A 19,560-nucleotide genomic window follows, 5' to 3' on the forward strand; every position below is an offset into this window, starting at 1 on the left:
ACAGCTCTATGGTTCTCTATGTGGGCGGCACGGTGGCACAGTGGTTAGCACTGCTGCCTCACAGTGCCAGACACCCGGGTTCAATTCCTGCCTCAGGCGACTGACTGTGTGGAGTTTGCACATTCTCCCCGTGTCTGCGTGGGTTTCCTCCCACAGTCCAAAGATGTGCAGGTCAGGTGAATTGGCCATGCTAAATTGACCGTAGTGTTAGGTAAGGGGTAGATGTAGGGGTATGGGTGGGTGGCAGGTCGGTGTGGACTTGTTGGGCTGAAGGGCCTGTTTCCACACTGTAAGTAATCTAATCTAAAGATTCTAAGATACCTGCCTTATCTTGTCTTTGGGGTAAAAACATATCTTGTCTTTTACTGTCTCAGCCAGAGTAGTCATGATTTGGAGATGCCAGTGTTGGACTGAGGTGTACAAAGTTAAAAATCACACAACACTAGGTTATAGGTGACTATCCCTGATGAAGGAGCATCGCTCTGAAAGCTAGTGTGCTTCCAATTAAACCTGTTGGACTATAACCTTGTGTTGTGTGATTTTTAACTCAGCCAGAGTAGTTAGGGTTTCAGATGGGTAAACTTTCACATTGCAGAAATGGTGTTCCCACTGGTCAAAGGTCAGGAGAGATCTACCCTCCCCATTCCACCCAACCCTCACAATCTTCCCAAAACAATAGAGGACAGGAGGTATCTTTGCAAGAGGATTCGCAGTAGGGTTAAAATCAACAAGGTAAAAACAATCACTGCAGATGCTGGAAACCAGATTCTGGATTAGTGGTGCTGGAAGAGCACAGCAGATCAGGCAGCATCCAAGGAGCAGCGAAAACGTCGATTTCGAAGCTCTTTGGATGCTGCCTGAACTGCTGTGCTCTTCCAGCACCACTAATCCAGACAGGAGGTATCTATCGACACTCGATTTAAGACACGAATAGCTCTGTCCCATACTAGCCACTAGGGGACTGTCCTTCACTTTGCACAAGTTGACCAAACTTTTCCCGTTCAGCGGTTCGTCATATCCGTTTTTAAAGTGAAGTTTGGGGAAGTTTGTGCTGGGATGGTGGATCAGTGCAGCTCTTAAATGTCTATTCTCGGCCGGCAGCGATTTATTCCGAGTTTGTGGTTCGGGGTGAGAAAGGGCAGAACTCACAGTAGGTGAAAGTTCTTTAAAAAAAGAGATCTGAAATCTCCAAACAAACTCAATCAGCGATGAGTCAGTTTTAACAAGCCTGGAGGTCAAAATGAAATAGACAAACTGTGTGTGAGGCTGGGGTTTTGTTTTTTGTCGAGCGAAAGGAGCTGTAAATTTACTTTTTGTTTTGGAGTGAGGTGGGAGCGAAATGAAGTTCCTTATAAGTTTCTTGCTGCTGGCGGAGTTCGGGTTATGCCGAAGCGAAAACCTTTTACTGCCTCTGAAGATTTCCACTTTCAACGGCTCGGGAGAGGGGCTGATCGACAAACGGAGCTCACGCCAGGGGGGTATCTCCCTGGCCTCTCAGTCTGCCGGCACTGTCAGCTTCTACAGCATGCTCAACAATCTGAAAGGAGATGTCGGCAGAGGGTACTATCTGGAAGTGGACATCGGGACGCCTGTACAAAAGGTGAGAAATGCTCATCTTTGTCAACGAGGGGAGACAAAAAAGTTGATTTGAAGATATATTTTAGAACAAAAAAATTCGGGAAATTTTTGTCTCTTCAAGTGTTCCCTGAGGAGCTGTTTGTGATACATAATGGCCTAAGTTTTGACATGTTTTAAACCTTCTGCAGCTTTTAGTAACTGGGTGGTGTCCAATTTATGGTCCTTTCTCTCTCGCTTAGCCGTCCCCTCCCCAGTCATGTACACTTATTGGACCCAGATGCTATGTTGTAGTGACTGGGAGTCACAGGAAATTATGACACACACTTTTTTTGGATTCTTGCTTTAAGTACTGTCTAAGACTGAATGGGCTATCAGTGATATGGGGATAGTCGCTTCCCAGCTGCTGTGAATCGCTGGTGGTTTAGCACCAGTTTTGATGTCCTTAGATCATTCCCTACGCCCCTCTCCTCTCAATGGGTTGCCTGAGGTTTGAGTATTGTCCTCGAAACTTGCCACAGAAAGTTTTATGTTCTGGCCATTATAGCTGTGTTTTTTTTGTTTAATGAGACGGTTGTTAATGACTGCCAGTCGCTCGTTAGCCCAGCAGTTAAATGCATGGAATGTGCTAAGGTTGTAAATTATTTCAGAAGTCAAAAAAATGACAATATTAAGTGTGTGTTCGCCTCAATCCAAACTTAGTTTCCTTTTCTTTCATTCCTGTTTCTGTGCCTGATTTTACAACAGATACTAATTTTCCCTCTTCCCAATCCTCCCGTTTGAGAATTAGTCCCGTTGATTAAGGAGGACTGATACCCTTCTCGCCCTCTCACCATGGCCCCAGGTGATATTAAGCAACCAGACTTTGAACAACTTTTGTGGATAAAACCGACTCGGAAAGTATAGACCTCCCTTTTCTTAAAAAAAAGTCTGTTTGACCAAGTGAAAAGTGAAATGCAAAATGTGGTCAATTATTTTACCCTTGTTTCCTGGTTTGTTCTACTTTGGATTTTTGTGGCACTGGGAAGTTGGAAAGAGAATGATTTGAGGCTATTAACCTCGATGATGCATGAGCTTGAAACTTAAGAAATGCAAGATCAGTTTGCTCTAGATCGATTGTTGAGAGCTTTGATTTAGATCTGAAAGTGTGGGCTTGGAGGTACTCTGTATTAATCAGCGTAGCCAACAATGATCAAAAGACTTGGAACCCTCCCTTATGTAAGAAATCCAACTCTCCCATTCCCTTGAAAGTTTGTCAAACAACTTGTTTCACTTGCCCCACTGTGTTAACTTGGGGAGCAGAGGAAAAGGTAATAGAGTCATAGAATCATAGAGATATACAACATAGAAACAGACCCTTTGGTCCAATTTGTCCATGCTGACCAGATATGCCAAATTAATCTAATCCCATTTGTCAGCATTTGGCCCATATCCCTCCTATCCTGATGCCTTCTAAGTTTTGTAATTGTACCAGCCTCCACCACCATCACTGGGAGCTCATTACATACACACACCACCCTCTGTGTGAAAACATTGACCCTTTAAGTCCCTTTTTACATCTTTCCCATCTCACCTTAAACATATATCCTCTAATTTTGGACACTCCTATGCTGTGAAAAAGGCTTTTGCTATTCACCCTGTCCATGCTCTCACTGCTTTTATAAACTTCACTAAGGTCACCCCTCAGCCACTGATGTTCCAGAGAAAATAGCCCTAGCTCATTCAGCTTCTCCTTACAGCTCAAATCCTCCAACTTTGGCAACATCCTTGTCAATCTTTTCTGAACCCTTTCAAGTTTAACAGCATCTTTCTTACAGCAGGGAGACCAGAAATGAATGCAATATTTCAAAAGTGGCTTTACCAATGTCTTATACAGCCACAACATATGTCAAACCCCAGGCTAACGTTTTGGATAAGTGTTTCAAATCCTACCATGGAATAAAGTCAATAAAAATGCTATGGAGTGAAAAACTAGTCTCATGTCAACCACTGTTGATTAGACGTAAAGATGCACCTGATTCAGTCTTCTATTTCAGGGAAGGAAATCAGCCATTCTGACCTGGTCTGGCCTACATGTGACTCCAGACTGACAGCAATATGGTTGACTCTTTACTGCCCAGTTAGTCATGGGCAATAATAACATACATATTCAATGATTTTTAAAAAATCTCCTCTCTGCCTAAGTGATACACAAATAACAATGGTCAGAGATGTCCATATGTGAATGATTCTTGAAGAAAAACCGACTCAAAATTCTTCCATTTAACATTGACAGCATCTTAATGAATTGGAGTAGGCATTCTAAGCTACAGGCAACTGTTCGTCATGAATGAACAGCATGTATTTTTGTAAATGATATTTGTTGCAAGTTTGACAAATTTAACACACTCGGTTAATATTGGTAACATTCTTCTCTTCTGAACAATCACATTTTCTGGCTATGTCATACGTTATTCCAATGCATGGAGAGAAGAGAAAGGAAAGGTTTTGGGGATTTTGGTGTCCAAAAATAGATTGTTACTAGAACAAAAAACAAATTTTGATTTTTGACAATAATATGAAATAGCAATGACAAATACAACCCTCTTGAAAAATCCTCTTTACTAAAATCTGGGGCCTGTGCCAAAATTGGCAGACCAGTCTGAGACTAATCAAGCAACAGCCTGTGATGATGTTATCTGTAAGGTATGATTCTGAGAGTACGACTGTCTCCATTGCCATCCCTGGATATGTCCTGTCCCACTGGCAGGACAGACCCAGCAGTGGTGGAGGCACAATGGCATACAGTTGGGAGGGAGTTGCCTTGGGAATCTTCAAGATTGACTCAGGAACTGATGTGGTCTCAAGACATCAGGAAAAATGTGGCCAGGAAAAATACTGTCCTCCCTCTGTTGATAAATAAGGGCTCCTCCTTGTTTAACCATGATTGGAGGAAACACTGAGATCAGAAAGGGTGTGAATGTACTCCAGCTGGGGGATCTTAATGTCCTCCAGTGACAGTGGCAGGGCATTTAGTGAATCAGGCTGGTTGGATCTCATAGGGCACTGCTGCTAAAATCTGTCTGTCAGATGGTGAAGGAACTGAGTGGGAAAAGCATACTTGACTTCATTCTCAGGGTGAAAAAGTGAGGACTGCAGATGCTGGAGATCAGAGTCGAGAGAGTGGTGCTGGAAAAGCACAACAGGTCAGGCATCATCTGAGGGTCAGGAGAATCGACGTTTTGGGCATAAGCCCTTCATCAGGAATGAGGCTTGTGGGTCAGGGGGCTGAGAGATAAATGGAAGGGGGAATGGGGCTGAGGGGATCTGATAGGGGGAGAGAAGGTGATAGGTCGGAGAGGAGGGTGGAGTGGATAGATGGGAAAGGCGATGGACTGGTCAAGAGGGTGATGCCAAGTTTGAGGCCTGGGACTGGGATATTGTGGGGGGAGGGAAACTGAGGAAACTGGTAAAATCCACATTAATCCCATTGGTTGCAGGGTCCCAAGGTGAAATAAAGGGCGTTCTTCCTCCAGGCTACAGGTGGTTAGGATTTGTCAATGAAGGCCAACTTACCTGTATCTCCACCAATGTTATCTACTGTATCCGTTGCACTCGATGTGGTCTCCTCTACATTGGGGAAACGGTGCCAACTTGCGAATTGTTTCAGAGAACATCTCCGGGACACCTGCACCAACCAACCCCACCGGCCCGTGGCCAAACACTTCAACTCCCCCTCCCACTCCTCCAAGGACATGCAGGTACTAGACCACCTCCATCGCCAAGCAATAACCACCTGACAACTGGAGGAAGAACGCTTCATTTTCTGCCCTGGGACCCTGCAACCACACTAGATTAATGTGGATTTCACCAGTTTTCTCAGTTCCTGTCCCCCCAAATTATCCCAGTCCCAAACCTCCAACTCAGTACTGCCCTCTTGACCTGTCAATCGCCTTTCTTATCTATCCACTCCACCCTCCTCTCCCACTATCACCTTCTCCCCCACCTTCATCTATCTATCGCATTCCCAGTTAACTCGCCCCCAACCCCCACCCATTTATCTCTCAGCCCCCCACCTCCCACTCCCCCCCCCCCCCAACCCCCAGCCCACAAGCCTCCTTGATGAAGGGCTTATGCCCAAAATGTCGGTTCTCCTACTCCCTGACCGGCCGTGCTTTCCCAGCATCACACTCTCGATCTTCACTTCATCCTCACCAACCTGCCTGCTGCAGATACATCTGTGTGTAATATAAACAATAAGAGTAACCATTGAACTGTCCTTGTGGAGACAAAGTCCTGCCTTCACATTGATAGTGTCACACAGTATGATGTAGGAATTATCAATGCGCTAAATGGGACAGGGTTTGAACAGATCTCACAATTCAATGTTGGGCATCCATGAGACGCTGTGGGCCACTTGCAGTAGAATTCTATTTTTTTTTCTTTTTTTTATTTTTACCCCCACACTACCGCCTAACTGCGGTAATGCTTATTTTTTCCCCAGCACCCATGGTGTGTGTGTGTAGATGTGTGACAGTGAAAGACACAAAATGCACGAATCTTTATTCAATTTCCACCACCAGGAAGATAGGAAAAGCACCCGAGTGGCCAGTGACAAGCACCACCCTTCACATCAAAGGACAATGCTGTGTGTGCAGTAGAATTCTACTCTGACACGTTCTGCAATCTCATTGGCCAGCAAATTCCCACTCTACCATTACCATCAATCCTGATTCAATGGAGAGTGCAGGAGGGCTTGCTGGGGTACACCAGGCATCCCTAAAAATAAGGTATCAATGTGATGAGGCTACAAAACAGGACTACTTGCATACCAGCAGCATAAACAGCAAGTGATAGAGCTACGCAATCCTCCAATCAACAGACCAGGTCTAATTTTTTTTGATCATGCCACATTCAGTTGTAATTAGTGATGGGCAATTAAACAACTTACTTGAGCTGAACAGCTGAATTCTCGAGGTGAGGTGACTATGATAATCCTTGAAGTCAAGTCCGCATTGGACAGTGTTGCATGAAGGAGCCCTTACAAAACTAGAGTTAATGGGAATCGAGGGTAAAACTCTTCTTTAGTTGGAGTCATACTTAACACATAAGATGATAGTGGTTTAGATTTAGAGTACTTAGATTTAGATTATTTACAGTGTGGAAACAGACCCTTCGGCCCAACAAGTCCACACCGACCTGCCAAAGCGCAACCCACCCATACTCCTACATTTACCCCTTCGCCTAACATTATGGGCAATTTAGTATGGCCAATTCACTTGACCTGCACATCTTTAGACTGTGGGAGGAAACCAGAGCTCCCGGAGGAAACTCACACAGACACTGGGAGAATGTGCAACCTCCACACAGTGAGTTGCCTCTGGCGGGAATTGAACCCGGGTCTCTGGCGCTGTGAGGCAGCACTGTGCCACCCATAATAAACATTGTTGGAGGTCAGTGATCTCAGCTCCTGCGCATCTCTGTAGGAGTTCTTCAGAGTAACATCATAGGCCCAACTATCTTCACTGACCTTAATCCATCATAAGGAGTGGGGGTTGTGCAACCATCAACAAACATGTTCTGTGCCATCTGCAGCAACTCAGATACTGAAGCAGTCTATGTTCAAATCAATATTCAGTCTTGGCCTGAGAGCTGGCAAGTAATAATCATGCTACATAAATGCCAGGCAATAACCATCATCCCTTGACTTTCAATGTTGCTACCATAATGAATTTGCCACTAACAGTACCCTGGAGTTAGGATTAACCCTAACCCTAACCATTCACCAGAAACTAAACAGGACTTGCCATATGTGAATACAGGAGCAGGTCAGAGGCTAGGAATGCTGCAGCGAGTAACTCAGCTCCTGAATCCTCAAAGCTTGTTTGTCCATGTGTACAAGACACAAGTCAGGAGTATGTTGGAGTACTCTCCTCTTGCCTGGATGAATGCATGTCCAACAACACTTGAAGTTTAATACTGGCCAGGTCAAAGCAGTCCAGTTGATTGTTGTGGTGCCGTTCAGTCCCCACCACTGACACTCAGTAGCAGCAATGTGTACTGTCTACAAGGTGTACTGCAGAAATTCACTGAGGCTCCTTTACACAGCATCTTTCAAACCCACAACTGCTACCACCTAGGAGAACAAGGACAGTAGATACATTGGAAAACCAGCAACTGTAAGCTCCCCTCCAAGTCACTCACTGTCCTGACTTGGAAGCGTATTGTTATTCCTTCACTATCACTGGGTCAGAATCTTGGAATTTCCTCCCTAATGTCCCTGTGGGTCTCCCGACAGCATATGGACCACAGCGGTTCAAAAGATTCGCTCACCACCAACTTCTCATGGGCAAATGGGAACAGACAGTAAGGGCTGGCCAAGCCATCGATGCGATATCCCATGAGTGCTTTTCTTTAAAAAAAAACAGTTTATCACACTTAGATTTCATGCTTATTTTTTAGTTATTCAGATTGAGTTGCAGTCAGATTTTAACTCGTGCTGAACTAAAGGTTGTAAAAATCAAGTTGGGCTTTCTTTTGAATTGAATTGAATTTATTGTCACGTGTACCGAGGCACGGTGAAAAGCTTTGTTTTGTGAGCAATTCAGACCAATCACAGAGTTAAGTAGCATAGATAAGTAAATAATAGGTAAACAGTGGCAAAAACAAAAACGCAGGTACAGGCGAATGTTAAGAGTTTGTGGGTCCGTTCAGTATTCTAACAACAGTAGGGTAGAAACTGTTACGAAACCGGCTGGTGCATGTGTTCAGACTTCTGTACCTTCTACCCAATGGTAGAGGTTTGAGAAAAGTATTACCAGGATGGGATGGATCTTTGAGAATGCTGGCGGCCTTTCCTTGACAGCGGGCCTGGTAGATGGATTCTACAGATGGGAGGTTGGCCTTTGTCCGGGCCGAATTCACCACTCTGTAACCATCTCCGATCTTGAATGGTACAGTTGCCATACCAGGGAGTGGTACATCCAGACGGAATACTCTTGATGGAGCACCTATAAAAGTTGGCAAGGGTATTCACCTTCATGCCAACTTTCGACAGCTGCCTGAGGAAGAAGAGATGTTGTTGGATCTTTGTAACCAGCATCGTTGGGCCTTTGTAACCTTTTCCTCCACTGGTTTATAGAATGAGGAACTTCGTAACTTTTTTTTTGCCCTGGGGTGGGTCATTAATGGTTAATAACATGATACCAGAAATTTGAGATGGTGAATTATGAATTTAAGCAGATAAATTGAAAAAACAGCAGTCCAAGAAGTTTGTGGAATTGCTCAAAATATTGGTATAGAGGGTTCATGGGATACCATTTTCAACATATGATGTTCAAACTTCAAAATGACTAAGAACCAAAAGACTGAAACTGAGCAAACATGATCCAAAAATAATGAGCACTTTTATACTGGCATAAAGAAAAATAATCTTCCCGAAACCCAGCAGAAAGGATTCACTGGGAGAAATATAAATAAATGCCAACCTGATTAAGAATACCATATAGTTGTTATTCTGAATGACTCTCTTCTCCCTTGTGAGCATTTGAAATAATTATACCAGCATCATGCTGTTGGCAGAGATGACCAAAGAAAAATTGAAGGCTTTAATTATAAACCAGACAGACTAATACTACAACTTGCATTTTGCAGCAAGTTTCACGTTGAAAATACTTCCCACTGCACTTCACAGAATTTGCAATGAGGCAAGGAAATGCTCAAAAGTATTGGATATCAATGACGTTTATAATCAAAGAATTACCATTGTTATGGCTCCGAAGGAGGTCGTTTGGCCCATCATGCTTTCACCTCTTCAAACAAGAGAACACTGGAATAAAGATTTCTCACGCAAAGATGACTATGAGATTCTTTAACTGCTGGAGAGGTACCAGTAGGTGGGCGACAAGTTTGTCTCAATATTAAAACAAAACAGAGACAGCAAAAATGAATCTATCGGTTATGCCTCAGTGCACCATAAACACTGAAATTTCTGCTCTAAATCTTCTCTCTATCTTGATCTTGCTCTTTAACTGAGTTTGAAGATGCTGATTAAAACTGCCTTTTCCTCTCCTAATGTCTTCTTATCTGTGGCTTTGTTTAAACCACCTCAATGTTTTGCTGCATTAAAAGCAAAATTTTAAATATAAGTTCAAATCTCTGTTAAATTATATAAGCTTTACAGCTGACTTATTCCTTTGCCTAATTGTGTGTGCAGTGATTGTAAAGAGACTAACCATTAACAGCATAATCTCTGATTCACTGTCAGCAATGAGGCAGGAACTCTGTTACAATGCAGTAATATGATCTGTGTTTCAAGTCATCTGAATCCCTTGATGCATGCCTGAATTACTTTATAAAATTTCCAGCCTGCAACTCCATCTACTATGTCTGTGAAATCAAAACTTCAAGGCTCCTTGTTTGTTAAATAAAGTCTGTTTCAATTAATCATACTTCACATGGTTCCATGTGACCATAGTGTTGGCTGTGGGTGTTTTCTCCCCATGTGACTGCGATTTTAACAATGTGCTTCACAGACCCATCTCTTGTTTAGCCTCCTACTGACGGAATTATTTTTTGCGTGGCGTTGAGCTGAAGCTGCTGGTGAAAGTAATTCCAGAAGTGAAAAGAATAGCTGTGCTTTGCAAACAAAAGAAAAAGTAAGGGGTAGGTCTTCAACTCCTCTGTACATTGTGATATTTCAGGACTAATTGACCAATTACCACCGTTCTGAAGGCCAGCTGATGAGACTCTAATTTGTGTACATTGGCACAGAACTCAGTGGTACACAGCATCCTTTTTCGAAAGGACACATTCCTCCACCCTTTGTCAAAACTCCCATTTTCCTGCCTCCTTTCGAAAGAACAACATCTAATTTGCACCAGTTGCAACCTCAGGATATCTGTACTTCACCGTTGATTATGTATTTTGGAAAGGGTAGTCACTATTTTTAATGTAGAAAACACAGCATTACTTCATACAAGTTCCCACAAAGAGCAATGTAATAATAACCAACAAAATTGGTTGTAACGTTATTGATATATATTGCCTAGAACACCCTGGAGAACTCTCTGACTATTTCGAATTGTGTCTTGGGCGCTGTAATGCCCATCTGATCGTGGCAGATGGGGCATTGCTTTAATGTTTTTCTGAAGCATGGCACTTGATAGTACAGTACTCCTATTGGGAATCTCAGTCGACAATGAGGACTTTGGAAGAGGATTTAAACATACAAATCTAACTCCAAAGTGAGAATGTTACTGTCTGAGCCTTGTCTGCAAAATGTGGAACTTGAGTCGGTACATTGTTATGAGAGAAAAGCAGAGTAGGCCATTCAGCCCAAGTCTGCTACGTCATTCAATGAGATCATGGCTGATTTGATAAGCCTCAACTGCACTGTCTTGGCTTTTTCAATACCTCTTGATTCTCTTTCTGGTTATCTGGTCATCTGAAAGAATTCCACAGATTTACTACCATCTCAGAAGGAATTCCTCATCATTTCTTAAATGTGCAACTCCTTATTGTAAGATTTATACCCTAGAATTTCCACAAGAGGAAACAACCTATCTACCCTGTCAAGTCCCTTTAAGAATCTTGTATGTTACAATAAGTATATTTCAATAACCTTTCATGCTTCTAAATTCCAGCAAGTACAGACCCAACCTATTCAACCTCTCCTCATACGACAGTCCCTCCATACCTGAAATCTTCTAATGCTAGTGTTTCTTCCCTTAGATAAGGGGCATAAAACTCTTCCCAGTATTCCAGTTGACTAGTGTGTTGCATAGTTTTAGCAAAACCTCCCTACTTCTATCCTGAATTCTCTTTGAAATAAAGGCCAGCAGTTTATTTGCCTTTCCTATTACCTGCTGAACCTGGCTGCTAGCTTTTTGTAGTTCACGAACCTGGACTCCCAAGTCCTTCGTTAGAATCTTAAATCACATGGTACAGAAGAGGTCTGTACTATTAAAAACACAGAGGAACCTCTATTATCCAGTATCGGATTACCCAGCAAGATCACAAGATCCCGATGTTTGGCTAAAAAAATGTCATCCGGCGTTTGATTATCCGGAATTCGATTAACTGAACAAAATATTTCCCGCCCGCGTCCATTGGATAATTGAGCTTCCTCTGTATACGACTAATTACATTAAGCCTATGTTATGACACTTCAAGTGCTCATCCAGGTACATTTTAAAGGTTGTGAGGTTTCCCACCTTACCTACCCTGCCAAAAAGTGTATTCCAGACCCCTGCCAAACTCTGGATGCAAAAGTTTTTCTCAATCTCCTCTTAAACCTCCTGCCTTCCACTTGAAATTTATGCCCCCTTGTTACTGACCCTTGAATCAAAGGGCACAGCTGTTTTCTATCCACCAGTTCATGCCCCTCCTAATCTTCTTGACCTCTATCAGAACCCCCCCGTCAACCTTCTCGGTTACAATAAAAATGACCCCAGCTCCTCCAGTTTCTCTTCATTATGGAATTGCTCTATCCCAGGCTATATCTTGGTGAATATCTTTTGCACTTCCTTCGGTGTAACCTCATCCTTCCTGTGGTGTGCAGAACTATATACACTACACCAGCTGTGGCCTAACCAAATTTCTATACAGCTCCAGCATGACCTCCCTACTCTTAAAATCTAATAAAGGCATGTCTCACATATACCTCCTTAACTACCTAATTAACCTGTCCTTCAGGGATCTGTGGACAAGCACCCCACGATCCCTGTTTTTCTCAGCTTCCAAATGTCTTTTCTTTAGCTTTCTGCAGTCTTTCTCCACTTGAATAATAATCAGCTTCTCTGTTCTTCCCACAAAAGTATACAACCTCATTTATTCTCACTATGTTCCATCTGCCAAGAAAATTGATTCAATTCCATTTAATACAGCACAGGAACAAGCCCTTCGGTCCACTAAGTCTTTGTCGATTCCTAGTCCTTATTTAGACCCACTGCTTATTACCCATGCATGGTTTCTATCCCTCTGGCCTCCCATTCATGTATCCATTAAGCCATGACTTAAACATCGCTAATGTGTTTGCTTCCATTGCCACAAATGGCAGTGTGCTCCAGGCACCCACCACCCTCTGTGTGAAAAACTTTTTCTGCACTTCTCCCTGAAACTTTCCCCTTCTCACCTTCAACCTGTGTCCTCTTGTAGTTGATCTTTCTACCCTGGGGAAAAGCCTCTGACTATTGACCCTGTCTATGTGTCTCATAATTTTGTTGAGCTCTATCAGGTTGCCCCTCAGCCTCTGCATGTCTAGTGAAAACAGAGTTTATTTAACTTTTCCTTGTACCTAAAACTCTCCAGACCAGGCAATGACCCAATTAAACCCTTTCTTGGCCCTCTCCAAAGCATCCACGTCCATCTGGTAGCATGGTGTCCAGAGCAAAGTTCCAAATGTGGCCTAACTAAAGTTTTGTAGAGTTGTAACATAACTTGCCAACTTTTATATTCAGTGCCCAGGCCAATGAAGCCAAGCGTGCTGTATGCTGTCTTGACCACCTGTGTTGCTACTTGGGGGGGGTCTGTGAACCTGTAGCCCACTTCCCTCTCTCTGTATTTCAATGCTGCTAAGGGTTCTGTCATTTATTGTATAATTTGCACCTGAAGTTGATCTTCCAAAATGCACCCTCTCACATTTGTAGCTCTCTTGTGGCTGGACCAGGAGAGCTGGGTTCAAGGCCACACCTGCTGTAGATGTCTGCAATAACATCTCTGAACAGGTTGATTAGAAGAATATGTGAAACAAAAACATCTCACGTTTGTCTGGATTAAACACTGTCTGCCATTGCTGTGCTGAAACTTACAAACGATATTGTTGAGTTGAATGGCCTTTTGGGCTGTATCAGTCTATGAATGCTGACATGGGTATGATGAAGTGAGCTTTGAACAGTCAGTTTAAGTCACTGAAAACAAACAAAGGAAGAGAGGAAATAAGAATTTGAAACAACCATTAAGTAGTTGTGGATTTGATTTCTGCTAAAATATTGTGTTCTGACCCCACAACATCTCATTCCAGATCGTCTCCTTCCTCTACTGGGCATTTAACAACTTCCTCTCTCTCTTTCTCTAGTGCTCACCTTGCTAGCTTCTTTGGTGATGAATTGGTGAGGGCTAATCTTGGGGGTAGGAAAAGCTGGTTAGGATCTCTGTTGAGATTGGCCTTTGGGGGCAAGAGACGATTTGTGGTTGGGGAGTGGTGTGAGGTACAGCAGAGGAGAAAGTGAGGACTGCAGATGCTGAGGATCAGAGCTTAAAAATGTGTTGCTGGAAAAGCGCAGCAGGTCAGGCAGCATCAAAGGAGAAGGAGTTCCTGAAGAAGGGCTTATGCCCGAAACATCGATTCTCCTTCTCCATTGATGCTGCCTGACCTGCTGCGCTTTTCCAGCAACACATTTTTCAGCTCTGAGGTACAGCAGAGTCATCTTGCTGTCCACCGATAGCCGTATCTGGTAGTTCTTATGTCCCTACTGTTGCTGAGTCTCCCAAACTATGGGAAACCCAGTCTGTTGCAATTTAATCTGCATAATGGTTAAAACATGAGGGGCTTGAACTACTTTTAAATATTAGAGTTAATAACCTGCTTGTCGAGAGTGAGTTCGTTGCTGACTCTCTGTCATCCTGGTCTAGAGTCATAGAGATGTACAGCACAGAAGCAGATTCTTCAGTCCAACTCATCCATGCCAACCAGATATCCCAACCCAATCTAGTCCCACTTGCCAGCACCTGGCCCATATCCCTCCAAATGCTCACTATTCATGTACCCATCCAGATGCCTTTTAAATGTTGCAATTGTACTAGCCTCCACCACATCCTCTAGCAGCTCATTCCATAGACACACTACCCACTGCATAAAAATGTTGTCCTTTCGGTCTCCTCTTATATATCTTCCCTGCTTACCCTAAACCTATGCCCTCTAGTTCTGGACTCCCCCAACCCAGGGAAAAGACCTTGTCTATTTACCCTATCCATGCCCCTCATGATTTTATAAACCTCTATAAGGTCACTCCTCGGCCTCCGACGCTCCAGGGAAAATAGCCCCAGCCTGTTCAACCTCTCCCGATAGCTCAAATCCTCTAACCTTGGCAGCAAGCTTGTAAATCTTTTCTGAACCCTTTCAAATTTCACAACATCCTTCTGATAGGAAGGAGACCAGAATTGCATGCAATATTCCAAAAATGGTCTAACCAACAAGCTGTACAGCCTCAAAATGACCTCCCAACACCTATATTCAATACTCTGACCAATAAAAGATAACATATCAATGCCGCCTTTACTATCCTATCTACTTTCAAGGAGTTATGAACTTGTACTGCAAGGGCTCTTTGGTCAGCAACACTCCCGACGACTTTATTATTGTGTTTTAGTCCTGCTAAGATTTCTTCTCCCACAATGCAACACCTTGCATTTATCTAAATTAAGCTCCATCTGCCATTCCTCAGCCCTTTGGCCCATCTGGTCAAGATCCCATTGTAATCTGAGGTAATCTTCTTGGCTGTCCACTACACCTCCAATTTTAGTGTCATCTACAAACTTACAAACTGTACCTCTTACGCTCACATCCAAATTATTTATATAAATGATGAAAAGTAGTGGACCCAGCACCGATCCGTGTGGCACTTCATTGGTCATAGGCCTCCAGTCTGAAAAAATCCTCCACCACACCCTCTGTCTTCTACCTTTTGAGCCAGTTCTGTGTCCAAATGGCTAGTTCTCCCTATATTCCATGAGATCTAACCTTACTAATCCGACTCCATGGGGAACCTTGTTGAATGCCTTATTGAAGTCCATTTAGATCATGTTCACCACTCTGCCTTCATCAATCCTCTTTGTTACTTCTCCAAAACACTCAATCAAGTTTGTGAGGCTGATCTCCCATGCACAAAGCCATGTTGACTATCCCTCATCAGAACTTGCCTTTCCAAATACGTGCAAATCCTGTCCCTCAGGAATCCCTCCAACAACTTGCCCACCACCGACGTCAAACTCACTGGTCTATAGTTCCCTGGTTTATCCTTACCACCTTTCTTAAACAGTGGTATCACATTAGCCAATCTCCAGTCTTCCGGCACCTCACCTGTGACTATTGATGATACAAATATCTCAGCAAGCGGCCCAGCAATCACTGTACTAGCTTTCCATAGAGGTTTAGGTTACACCTGATCAGGTCCTTGGGATTTATCTACTCGGACTGAATAAATGCTTTCAGTTCATGGGCAAGGCAAAATGTTTTTATCTGAATCTAATTTTGTTTGTAGTTGACATTTAATTGAAATCTACAATCTGTAAATTAGCTTGCTGAGCTTGAAGGTTTATTTTCAGATGTTTTGTCGTCATACTAGTATTAAATTCTGTAGTTTTCAGCTTTCAGCAAGGACTTGAACAAGGCTTTAAGGGGTAGAGCAGTTCAACTTTATTAAGAAAGCAGTTGGAAGGGCCGTCTTTTGACGTAAAGCTATGTCCCTACCCTCGGACTGTGGGACCCAGGTTCAAGTACCACTGGGACATCTCTGAACAGGTTATGAAAAAAAAGGTTTAATACCAGAAAGCAGTTGGAATTGCTTGCTCATTTGAGTGGATCAGATAGGCCATTTGTGTTTGAGCATATCACAACCACCTGATGAAGGAGCGGTGCTCCGAAAGCTAGTGTGCTTCCAATTAAACCTGCTGGACTATAACCTGGTGGTGTTTGATTTTTTTTTTAAACTGAGCATATAGAAGTAGCCAACTTTGTGTGATTTAGATGTAGTGTGCAACTAAAAGTAGAGTGCTCGAGTAAAGTTACTAAGGGAGCTGGGATAAGACAGGAAAGAGATACTGTTGCTTTTTCCAAACATTTTAAGCCTACAAGAATTGGTTCTTACTCTGTTACAGGAGAAGAAGCTCGTTATTTGGTGAGTGTTTCTGAAATCAAAAGTTTGTTCTTTATGTAAGGTTCAACGTTATATAGCAACTGGTGTAAGTTAATAAAATACATCAGTGAATCAATATATAGTTGAATAAAACAATTAAATGGTCCACTGGAGCACATGAAGGATAACAGAATGGATGATGTGTCACAGGCTGTAGGATTTGAGAGCTCTTTGATGCCAGTATGGTCCAAAGTGAATACATCTACAGTAAGTATTCAAAGTTTGAGCAGCTTTGACTCAGGGTTTATGAGCTGAAAGCTTAACTACAGATACTGCAATACATCTGGGAGGGGGGGAGGCTTATTTAGATTCTTTGTATGAGGATGCATTTGCACCTCAGTAACATATGGTCATCTGATTTGGTCGGTGTGCAGGAACAGTAGAGTGGGACTGTAAGTGCGACAGGTTAAGGGACCCAGTCATCAGGAATCATGGCTTTTGCAACTGTTCAAAACATTTGAAATTCTTTCCACTTATCTGGATGAACTTGCTGCCCATGGCACTGTGGTACAAGAAGCAACTCAAGTGAGCAGAGAAAAACAGCATTTTGGAATGTCATTGGACTAGTAATCCAGAAACCCAGGCTAAAATTCTGGTATCATCAGTTCAAATGCCACCATGGCATATGGGGAAATATGAATCCAATAAAAATCTGGAATTGAGCTAACCAATAGTAACCATGTTTTTTTTTAAAAATAGAAACAAAAAATATTATCCACAAATTTCCTTTTTAGGGAGGAAATCTGCAATCCTTACCCAGTCTGGTCTACATGTGACTCCAGACCCCTAACAATGTGGTTTGCTCCTAATGGCTCTCTGAATTTGCCCTCGCGTGCTGCTCAGATCAATGGGATTTGGGATGGGCAATAAATGCTTGGCCAGTCTGCAACACCCACATCACAGCAATGAATAAAGAAAGAGCATACCAGAGAGGGGTGACCTTCATTCAGGAAGCTAGATTGTCAAAATAGTTTGGGCAGAGATGAGAAATGTACAAACACTTCTTTTATCAAGTGGCACACAGGCCTCCTAACTAATCAGTTGATAGGTGGAACATCAATGGAGTAAATAGTGATGGATAGTTCGAAAGACACCATAATATTTACGGGAGATTTTACTCAACATATAGACGGGCAAAATGAGATGAGCAGAGGTAGCCTAGATAAGGACTTCACACACTATTTTTGGGATAGTTTCTTTACATCACCATGTTCAGGAGCTGACCAGAGTAGTTTATACTGGACCAAATATTGTGCAATGCCATAGAATTAATTAATTAATTTATAGTGAAGATCCAAGATGATGATAGAGTCGGATGCTCCAACTGGAGCTCTTCCTCTCCTTCTGTTTCTTTCTGTTTTTATCCCTCCCTCCGCTCTCTTGGTTGGTCCGGGCCCTGTCTCCTGGTGGCCTGAGCTGAGTCCCAGGCCTGGGGTCTCAGTGGCTCACGGCAGGTCCCGGGCCTAGCCTCTCAGCAGTATGTTGGTCGGTCTCTTGGCGGCTAATGGTGATGTCTCAGCTCGGCATGTGAGTGGATCCTGCCTGGGCATGCTCCTGAGATACCCAGGGGGAGAATGGATAGGCAGCGGTTCAGCAGCAGCTATAGTATCTACAGCAGCTGCTTCGAGAACTGGCAGCTGAGGTTTTCCAGAGAGTCAAACAAGCGGAGGACTCATTGAAGACTGAACATTTTGCTTATCCTTTATTTTCCTAGTTTAAACTATGAAATATTTTAATGTAAACTATAACTTATTTCTTTGGTTTTCTACTATTCTATGAAATAATGCTTAACATTTTCACTGGAGAGACAGAGAGGCTGTGTGGTGACCTTATAAAAGTTTATAAAATCACGAGGGGCATGAATAAGGTGAATAGCCAAGGTCTTTTTCCCAGAGTGGAGAGTCCAAAACTAGAGGGCATAGGTTTAAAGTGAGGAGGGGAAAGATTTAAAAGGGACCTAAGGGGTGACTTTTTTTCAAGCAGAGTGCGTATATGGAATGAGCTGCAAGAGGAGGTATTGGAGGTTGGGACAAATACATCATTTAAAAGGCATCTGGATGGATATGTGAATAGGAAGGATCTGGACCAAATGCTGGCAAATGGGATTAGATTTATTTAGGATATTTGGTTGGTATGCACAAGTTGGACTGAAGGATCTGTTTCCATGCTGTACGGCTGTATGACTAACTTTGTTTTTCTTACTACATTGTACCTAAGCCTTTTTGGTATCTAGGTACTTTGATGCCTAAGATGGTGTCATGTATGATGAAATTGTACACTTTTCACTGTACTCCTGTACTTGAGTACACATGACAATAAAATCTAAATCTGAAATCTAAGTCACTCCTCAAATAGCAGTGTGACGATGCTGTGGCTATAAGAGATGTATTTTGTCCTTGTTTTTTATGGATGAAGACAGGTTGCAGCAGAGATACAGAGGAGTTTGCTCAAAGCTGAACAAGCAAACATTTTGTGAGGCCTTGAGGCTTTTTAAAAAAAGTTTGAACAATAGAATCAGCTTGAATGGGTGGGGTCAAGCTCTCACAGAACGAGGATTTTTATATTTAGCTTGCTGTAGTTGCTAGGATCTTGGAGCTAGATGTGGAAGCACTTATTCCTCTCTTACAGCTAAAAGCTGAGGTTCTCTTCCTGCTGCTAGAATTACACGTGAGAAATCCATTTGACTGAATTTGCCTTTGCCAAAGGTGTGTTTATGAAATGTTATTGTACTAGAACAGTTAATTACTAGTAGTTAATATATATTATTTTAAGCATTTTGGTAGTTAACAGTTAAGCCAATTCCTATTTTTATTTTTGTTTTGTCTGTATTTTAACTTTGCTGTAAAAATAGTGTGTTTTGCTTAAAGTCAATAGTTTGACCAATCAACTTGTATTCGGAACGCCTTTCATTTACCTCTCAAAATAAGAGAAAGTAAGGGTCTAGACTCTGTGTATTTGGAGTGGGTTTGGTCTGGTCTACAGCAGCAATTGTCATCTGACTGAAATTTTACATTCAGTTTAAGGGAGAGCAGAATGGGTCTGAGACTTTTAAAATGTCAATAATGCTAATTATAAAGGTATGCAATCAGAG

The 19,560-nt window shown here is 42.6% G+C and overlaps 1 protein-coding gene across 1 annotated transcript in view; it reads left to right on the top strand.

Annotated features, from left to right (window-relative positions):
- Positions 1-1,035: 1,035 nt before the first annotated feature.
- Positions 1,036-19,560, top strand: part of bace2 (beta-secretase 2) — an 83,083-nt gene continuing 64,558 nt past the window's right edge. Inside the window, exon 1 of the mRNA XM_072585697.1 lies at positions 1,036-1,600. Coding sequence (XP_072441798.1) covers positions 1,340-1,600 — 261 coding nt within the window. The 5' untranslated portion in view covers positions 1,036-1,339. The remainder of the gene's footprint in view (positions 1,601-19,560) is intronic.

Source organism: Chiloscyllium punctatum, chromosome 15 (genome assembly GCF_047496795.1).
Source record: "Chiloscyllium punctatum isolate Juve2018m chromosome 15, sChiPun1.3, whole genome shotgun sequence".
Taxonomy (NCBI): Eukaryota; Metazoa; Chordata; class Chondrichthyes; order Orectolobiformes; family Hemiscylliidae; genus Chiloscyllium; species Chiloscyllium punctatum.